Source organism: Xyrauchen texanus, chromosome 49 (genome assembly GCF_025860055.1).
Source record: "Xyrauchen texanus isolate HMW12.3.18 chromosome 49, RBS_HiC_50CHRs, whole genome shotgun sequence".
NCBI classification, from domain to species: Eukaryota; Metazoa; Chordata; class Actinopteri; order Cypriniformes; family Catostomidae; genus Xyrauchen; species Xyrauchen texanus.
This window is the reverse complement of record NC_068324.1, coordinates 18,706,383-18,715,930: the sequence shown is the minus strand read 5'-3', so window position 1 is coordinate 18,715,930 and position 9,548 is coordinate 18,706,383. Positions and strand designations below refer to the sequence as shown.

At 38.6% G+C, this 9,548-nt stretch overlaps 1 protein-coding gene across 1 annotated transcript in view; it reads left to right on the top strand.

The window, feature by feature from the left end:
- Positions 1–6,415, top strand: part of LOC127640293 (carnitine O-palmitoyltransferase 1, liver isoform-like) — a 34,284-nt gene extending 27,869 nt beyond the window's left edge. Inside the window, exons 7-14 of the mRNA XM_052122740.1 lie at positions 3–43; positions 194–310; positions 668–832; positions 2,899–3,033; positions 3,196–3,348; positions 3,517–3,630; positions 4,847–4,939; positions 5,035–6,415. Coding sequence (XP_051978700.1) covers positions 3–43; positions 194–310; positions 668–832; positions 2,899–3,033; positions 3,196–3,348; positions 3,517–3,630; positions 4,847–4,939; positions 5,035–5,124 — 908 coding nt within the window. The 3' untranslated portion in view covers positions 5,125–6,415. The remainder of the gene's footprint in view (positions 1–2; positions 44–193; positions 311–667; positions 833–2,898; positions 3,034–3,195; positions 3,349–3,516; positions 3,631–4,846; positions 4,940–5,034) is intronic.
- Positions 6,416–9,548: the final 3,133 nt, after the last annotated feature.

The following is a 9,548-nucleotide window of genomic DNA, read 5'->3' as shown; positions in this document are numbered from 1 at the left end:
GCACTCCTGGGCTGACGCTCCTATCATTGGGCACCTGTGGGAAGTGAGAAATGCAGCACTCTTGTTTCTACTCTCGTTTGGGGGCTGGGGGGGGGGCATGTTCCGGCCTATATACAACTTAAGGGGATATTTCACACATTTGTAATCACTTTAAGAAATATTTACAAATGTTGTGTGTGTGTGTGTGTGGTAGCATGTGTTGTCATCAGATCCAGTGAAACTAGGCTATACTGAGGATGGTCACTGCAAAGGAAACCTCCACCCCAGCCTGCCTGGACCCCAGAAACTGCAATGGGACATCCCAGAGGAGGTAAAAAACAATAGACCTGCATTTCAAGTCTAATGCAAACTTGTGCATAATATGGTACTCTGATGCACAGAATTTATATCTAATTAAGTATTCTGTATTATTCAGGATTGTAATGGGATGTTTGTGCTTTTGTTTATCATTTTGTATGTTATGGCTCAGGTGAAGTTGTGTAATTTGGAATCAACAAGACATAATGTATAATAACTGTATTATTGGCATATTATTATCATGTAATTACAGCCAGTGTTCCCGTTCACACAGACTTCATCCATTTTTGTTTATTGTGCAATTTCAGTGTGTTCCAGTTTCATTTGTACTATCAGTATTTATTGACGAAATGATCTCCTTTCTTCACAGTGCCAGACAGTGATCAATAACACTCTGAAAGTGGCCAAAACTCTGGCGGACGATGTCGACATGCATATCTTCCCCTTCAACAACTTTGGCAAAGGCCAGATCAAGAAATGCAAGACCAGCCCCGATGGTTTCATTCAGAATGCACTCCAGCTGGCACACTTTAGGGTGAGAGTGACCAACTCATGCTATTGTTTTATCATTTAAAGGGTAACTAAACACCTGCTCAGAGTCTGACTCCACCCACTAGAAATATTTGAAAATGCTGGAAAAGTGGGCAGACCCCGGCGGGGATAGAGGGAACGAACCGAGTGCGGGGCTGAGCGGTGGGGGGTCTGAGACGGATTAATTGACAGCTGCTGTCAGACTCTATGTTATTATTATTCCTCACACGGTCGCAAGCCGACATGTACATGAATCTGCCGTGGTGAGCTGGAACCTGCTTACGTCAGCTGTCACCACTTACGTCACGATGTACCGCAACAGCCAATAGGATAATTCAACTGCAGTAGCCACCGTTCAACCTGAAGAGGGCAGCACTCAGACGTTTTTTACACCATATATTGTAGAATTAAAACACTTTATACACAAATGTCAAAAAAAATTACTTGAATCAATGACCAGTACTAATAAAGCCCCATGCTTACAGATCATTAACTAAAAAAAGTTGGTTTAGGGTTTAGTTACCCTTTAAAGTATATTTTGTGAAATTGTTTGCTTGATAAGTGTGCTTGTGCTATCATTCTTGTAAATAAATGCCACTTGGTTTTATATATATTGTTATTTAATGCAAAGACATTCATTCACTTTTAAGTGTGACTTTAAGGAATAGTTCACCCAAAAGTGAAAATTCTCTCATAATTTACTCACCCTCATGTTATCCCAGATGCATATAACTTTCTTTATTTTGCAGAACACAAAGGAAGATTTTAGAAGAAAATATCAGCTCTGTAGGTCCATACAATGCAAGTGAATGGTGACCAGAGCTTTGAAGCTCCAAAAATCACATAAAGCCAGAAAAAAGTAATCCAAAAGACTCCAGTGGTTAAATCTATATCTTCTGAAGCGATATGATCGGTGTGGGTGAGAAACAGATCAATATTTAAAGGTGCTGTAAGTACTTTTAGCATTCTGAAGCTTTCACATGACTGAGCCATTGAATTAGCCACGCCCCCTTATTCAAAAACCCCACCCTCCAAAGATAATTTTGAGACCAAAATTACACTACTATACAACAAAATACAACACTATGAGAACGAGCAAAATGATTGACAGTTGAAAAGTGTCAGTGGCCGCAGTCCTACAGCTGTCACAGAGACTGGTGAGATATCTCAGGACACTTATTTCATTAATAACTTTAAGTAGGAAAATTTTGCAGACTTTTCCAAGAAAAAATTGCTTACAGCACCTTTAAGTCCTTTTTTACCATACATTCTCCTCCCTGCACAGTAGGTGGCGATATGGATGTAGAATGCGGGCCGGCAAAAAAAAAAAGAAGAATTATGTAAAAGCAAAAGTGGAGATTTATAGTAAAAAAGGACTTAAATATTGATCTGTTTTTCACCCACACCTATCATATCACTTCTAAAGACATGGATTAAAACACTGGAGTCTTATGGATTACTTTTATGTTTCCTTTATGTAATTTTTTTTTATTCAAAGTTCTGGTCACCATTCACTTGAAAGAACTGGACCTACATAGCTGAAATATTCTTCTAATTCTTTATATGTGTTCTGCAGAAGAAATTCATACACATCTGGGATGGAATGAGGGTGAGTAAATGATGAGGGAATATTTAATTTTTGCATGAACTATCCCTTTAAGTGTCCAGATACTTTTGGGGCCTGTGTATGCACACAGAAATACAAACCTTTGTGCACACAATATATAGGAGACCAACAACAAAACCGACTAGATACAAAAGAAAGACAGATATCAATTTGACTATAAGTTGAAATAATGTAAATTACAATTGCAAATGCAGCTGCAAAGGTGCGAAAATATTAGGTCAACTGCCAATAAACTTTGAGTCAACACAAAAGCTACAGTATAAATGCAAAGATGAATACCGGAAGAAGTATCAAGGCGAAACAATATGATATTACCTCTTGTTTCTTGCTTATTTACTGACGTTCCTGCCTTTAATTTAATTTATTTTGTAACACTGGCCTGTGATTCTTTGCAGAGGTTTCTCTTGACCTCTTTGTAATAGGTCCAAATCTTTCTCTTGCAGGATAAGGGCAAGTTCTGCCTGACATACGAAGCGTCCATGACGCGTTTGTTCAGAGAGGGCCGTACTGAGACCGTGCGCTCCTGCACCAAACAGACTTGTGATTTTGTCCGTGCCATGATGAGTGATACTGCAACGGTGAGATGTACTGTTGGAAATGAGTCGATGGTGTGGACATTTAAGAGTTTTGTAGAAACATTAAAGGAATAGTTCAAAGGAACCCAAATACGTCATCCTTTACCCTCATGTTGTTCCAAACAAATATCCTTGCTAATTCTGCTGTGGTCTTTTTTTTTTCAGAGAGAAGAGAAGATGAAGCTGTTGACCGTGTCAGCAGAAAAGCATCAGGATTTGTACAGATTGGCCATGACAGGCAAAGGCATTGACCGCCATCTTTTCTGCCTCTACTTAGTGTCCAAGTATCTGGGTGAAGATTCGGCTTTCCTCAAAGAGGTCAGAAACCCTTCAGAAGCTAAAACACAAATGAGTTTGTCTAACATGGGAATTTAATCACATGTTGTTAAGAAGTTAAGAAATGGTTTCATGCTTGCAGACCTGGACTGATACAGACACAACACGTGATGTTATTGAATGGTTTTTGATGGGTTCATTTTGTTTCAGGTGCTGTCTGAGCCCTGGAGGCTATCCACCAGCCAGACTCCATTGCAACAGGTCGACCTGTTTGACTTAAAGAAACATCCAGAATATGTTACCAGTGGAGGTGGATTTGGGCCTGTAAGTTAAACATCTTGATGATATTAGCTTGTATCAACTGTTGGTTTTAGAGGTATGTGAAGAGTACAGTGTGTGTTAAAGGAAAATTCCAGGTTATTTTCAACTTCACGTCTATGTACCACATATGTGGCATTTAGGCGATTACCACAGACTGAGTTCTGGGAGGTCCACGGAAAGTCTCAAACCAGTCTGGCCATTGTCTGTTGACCTCTCTCATCAACAAGGCATTTTCGATGCAGAACTGCCACTCACTGGATGATTTTGGTTTTTGGCATCATTCTGAGTAAATTCTAGAGACTGTTGTGTGTGAAAATCCCAGGAGATCAACAGTTACAGAAATACTCAAACCAGCCCATCTGGCACCAACAATCATGCCACGGTTCAAATTCCATCTGATGGTTGATGTGAACATTAATTGAAGCTCCTCACCCATATGATTTTATGTATTGCACTGCTGCCACACGATTGGCTGATTAAATAATCACATACATGTCTGATGTGCAGGTGTTCCTAATAAAGTGCTTGGTGAGTATAATTGCCCTTTTAGGATGTGGGATCATCACATTTGGGGGTCCTTTGAAGTTCCCTGCCACAGACAATAACTTTGACTCATCGTGAAAAGTTTTTAAACGAACAGGAAAAGCATTTAGAGTAATGTGTATCAGACACTTTCAAAGTATTTAGGTTTAAAATGAATCTGTAATATTCCTTTAAATCATTTATTTCCATTTGGTTCATGTATTCTGTCTTTTTTTTTTTTTTTATCCCCTTTTCTCCCCAATTTGGAATGCTCAATTCCCACATTCCTCGTGGTGGCACGGTTACTCAGCTCAATACAGGTAGTGTATGACAAGTCTCAGTTGCCTCCACTTCTGAGACCGTCAATCCGTGCATCTTATCACGTGGCTCACTGTGCATGACACCGCGGAGACTCACAGCATGTGGAGGCACATGCTACTCTCTGCGATCCACCCACAACTTACCACACACCCCACTAATGGAGACAACGAGGAAGTTACCCCATGTGACTCTACCCTCCCTAGCAACCGGTCTAATTTGGTTGCTTAAGAGACCTGGCTGGAGTCACTCAGCACACCCTGGATTTGAACTTGTGACTCCAGGAGTGGTTGTCAGCGTCAACACTCACTGCGCTACCCAGGCCCCCTGTATTCTGTCTTTTTAAAACAAGTTTCTAATTGCTGTTGTCATTGTTTAGGTTGCTGATGATGGTTATGGCGTTTCATACATTATTCTTGGAGAGGACCTCATCAATTTCCATATTTCCAGCAAACACTCCAGCCCAGAGACTGTGAGTTCATAGAAAATATAATATAATAGAATTATTTATTTGTATGGAAATACTGTATATAAGACATGTTTTTCTCTCCCCCTGTGTTTTTTTAGGACTCTCATCGCTTTGGCAGTAACATTAAACAGGCAATGATTGATATCCTCGATCTGTACCAGTTTGACAACAAAGCCAAAAACAAATGATTTAACTCTTTTTGCTTTCACTGTTCTACAAAAGTGAATAATTCTAAAATATTTTAAACATGGCTAATCCTCCTTAGGCATGTTTAAATCAATTGCTGGTTAAATGAATGGTTGAATTGATAGAATAGGAACATAAAAAGGGTTGAGGAATGTTTCTGGGTATTTTTGATCATATTACGGTAAAGGGATGTATGTATTGCGGACATAATTTCTATAATGGACATAATAGGGCTAGAAATGCTCCTCTGAAGATCCAGGAAAGATCTGTTGTCTTTATTTGCTGTACATTTAGTGCTATTGTGTCACTCAGATGAACTAACTTGCTCTTTTTTGAATTTCTTAGATTCAGGTTTGCAGCTAACTTATTCAATTTATGTGGCTTGAGTGTTGTTGCTTGAGTAGTATTGTGGCAGTTTAGCTATAAAGGGAGCATGTGTGCCATATATTTCAAATGTTGGACAGTACGACAAATACTGTATTGGACAACCAATTTTTTTCATTCATTTTTATTCATGTATTTGCACACAAAGCATCACAACAGAGTGTCAACATTATATACAACAATATATATATATATATTGTATTATTATTATTATTTATTTAATGGGCTCACTAATGGTTAGTTAAATCAACATTATGCAACACATGAGTGGTCTTTTACTGCAGTATGTTGAAACTATGACTTTGTGAGTAGTTCATTCTGGTTGCCTTTTGAGTGCACCAACAACAAATCATAGAAATAGAAGGCATCATTCAAATGATGGTGGCCTTTTTTTCTTTCATAGGAAAAAATCGGAAGATCCCCACGTGCATATAAGGGATATGCAGTAAATATATACAGTATTTCTCTATATGTTGTTACTGAAAGATGGAGAAGTGTACTATTTTTTTATTTGTGAAATCATATATTCCTCATCACATATTTTTGAAAGTGTTCTCATGGATTTATTGAATAATAATTATTCTTGATTGTAAAAAAGAAATTAATAGAATAGAATTTGAAGGGAATGTATTAATTAGTTAAGATGTGTTCTGCATTTCATCTAATATTTGATTCATGTTTTCCATAGAACACATGTTTGCAGCAAAGGTTTGATATATGAACTCAATGTTAATGTATCCAGAACACCTTTCAGAACAATAAAAGTTGACTTCAAAGAGGATGTTTTATTTGATTTTGTGAATTGGGAACTGCAAGTATGCTGAAACTGAGATATTTACATATATGTACCTTTACAAATTCTGCTTTGAATATGCGTGTATGTGCGGTCCAACAATAATAAAAATGTATAAGCAAGCATATAAATAAATCGTTTTTCAAGTATTATTAATACCACTGTCGGGTGTGATCTGACTAGCTAAACGTAATTAGTTATTGTGATCTTTTTTAGCCAAAGAGTAGTGCATTGCATTACAATTTAATGCAATCAGATTGGGGGCAGTGGTGGCTCAGTGGTTGAGTCTCAGGGTTACTGAGACAGAAGATCAGGGGTTCAAGCCCCAAAACCACCAAGATGCCACTGTTGGGCCCTTGAGCAAGGCACTTAACTCCAGGTTGCTCTGGGGGGATTGTCCCTGTAATAAGTGCACTGTAAGTCGCTTTGGATAAAAGCGTCTGCCAAATGCATAAATGTACAATTACTGACCTACAATTAAGTATTTTAAGTACATCACTTGGGTTATACATATTTCATAAATACCATTTGTTTAGAATACATTTAAATCATGAATTGTATTCAAATGTACAGAATGTCTGTGAACAAGGAGGTAATACAGATAAATTGAATTTATTGAGCAGAAAACAACTTTTTCTGTAAAAAGTGTTAAAAGTAAAGTGATTAGTAATGTGATTACTTTTCCCATTAAGTAATCAGTAAAGTAATCTGATCACAATGTTTGAGAAGTTAATAGTAATTTGTAGTGGATTTATATTCTTGAGTAATTTACCTAACACTGATCAATACTACAACATGCAAAAAAAAAAAGGAGATCGGTCAACTTTGATGTCAAAATAATCCACTAGATGGAGGTATGGACTAGACCTTGTTTTACTGTAACACATGGTTTCTCAACCTGGATGTGCAAAATGATGCTGCTAGAAATCAATTAGGTCACCTTTGCTTCTTGATATTAAAGGTGTAAAAAATGAAAATAATCATTCATTCTTACAGACAGTATTTAAGCTGCATGACCAGGATAATTTGAGAGCCAGACCTGATAGTAAAGATGGTTTTCGATGTAGACGTAGCCATTGTGTTAGTTAGAATAAAATAATAAAAGGCAGGGAGGCATTATGGTCCTGTAAGGCCCCGGGGCACCAGCTTCTGGGAATCATCCCAGGATCTCTTTGTGAAAGGGGCTTTTATGATAACAGTGACAAGGAGACGCCCACTTTATTTATGTGAAAATCAGAATGAAGTAACATTAACTCAAAGGTCTTGCTTCATGTGTAATAAGGGCTTGTGGGTTTAATCTGTGATCCATTAAATAACGATTGAAGAATTTAGGACATACTTTACTATTGCGTAATATAAAATAATATAATAGTCAGGTTCCAGAAACAACAGTGTAAATATAAAGTTGTCGAAAATAATATTATTTGTATTATTTATATTTCATTCTACATGTTTTTAAAGCCCTGCGATGGACTGGCGACCTGTCCAGGGTGTCCCCCGCCTTTCGCCCAATGTTAGCTGGGATAGGCTCCAGCCCCCCGCGACCCTGTACACAGGATAAGAGGTTGACGATGGATGGATGGATGGATGTTTTTAAAGCCTTAAAGCAGTAGTTCACCTAAAAATGAAAAAGCCAGACACGGAAGGTTGGTGAGAACCCAGTCGCGGGCACGTTTAATAGAAAAATAATCAAACACAAAGACAGGCAAGGAACAAGTTTAAACAGGATAATAACTTTAGTACACAGAGTAAACACTTCTCTTTAACAGGGAGAGAGCTTGGAAGAGTCTGTACAAGCATAGACAATAAGGGCAGTCAGTGGATATTATATATAGTGTCCTTTACGAGTTCATGATGAGTGACATGTGGTGCCAATTAGAATGAAGGTGAATTGAAGCAGGTGATATACTGGATGACGTGGAGACCAATGGAGGCGTCACACATACACTTTAAGAAAGACAATTTGACAATAATCATCATAATTATGACAAGCCCAAATACAGTCAATTAAATCGTTAATCAGAATTAGCTAATAAATGACAAATGCTAAAATGCATAATTGTTTATCATATTTTTTTTTTTTTTACAGCTCGGATAGCATACGTACATCTCTGAGATGTCTGTTTCAGATCTTTTCATGGGGAAAGCATCACAATCTAACATCTGCTTAACATCTAAAAAATATCAGTTTTACAAACATTCTAACAGCAAACAGTCTCAAAGACAGCATCCGAGCGATACCATGGCTGGCACATAATCAGGCACTGTTTGTCTAAATGTATTTATTGTATCTAGCATATATTTTGCATTTGCAGTGGCTTGTTTCTGAGTGTCACGCCTACACAGGCCTCTCAGCCTGAGGCCCCAGGTAGTCAGAGGCCCTGGGTCACTGGCCTCATTGGCCCCATTGGCCCAGTTCATAATCCATCCTTGATAACAGGTTATTTACAGGTTGAATAACAGGCATATTTTTAATTAAGTCACAACCTCTGCAAATATATAATTTCTCCCAAACTTCTGAGCATTACAAAAAAACACCAGATTCAATGAAGATTGAAGCTTGTTCATAGGACTTAGCTTATTAATTTACTTCTACAGCTGCCTAGCTTTAGTTATTATCTTAATTGCCCATATGTTAACTTTGCTTCTGCCATATACTCCGTTTTGAGGTTTTAGAGTATAACTACATTTTCTGCAACATGATCACATGAAAAATCGATATATAGCATCCCAAAGTTCATGTATGATAAAATTGACCTGGTACTGCCGAATCACTGACAAGTGCCATGCCCAGATATTTTTGCATTAATTCTGTCACAAACCCCGCTCCCTCGCTCCGCCCCCTCGAGCTTCCACGCTCGCTCCGCCCCTCGAGCTTCCATGCTCGTTCCGCCCCCTCGAGCTCGCATGCTCGTTTTGCTCCCTCGAGCTTCCACGCTCGTTTTGCTCCTACGAGCTCTCTTGCTCGTACACTATCTCCCCCCTCGGCTCACATGCCCGCTCCCAATTGCCAGAACATTATGTACACCTGCACTCGTCTCAATCTCCACATTAGTTTCACCTGTACTCATCTCATCACCTTTCATTGTTACACCTGCACTTTCCCCTATATATATCACTGCCCTTTCGTCTCACTCCCGGTTGGTTATTGTATTTAGTTTCCCGTGTCTTTACCCCCCGCTAGTCTTGTCTAGTTTTGAACTCCTCTTGTCCTCCTCTTAGCTTGCCAGCTCCCCTTGTTCCCCTGTC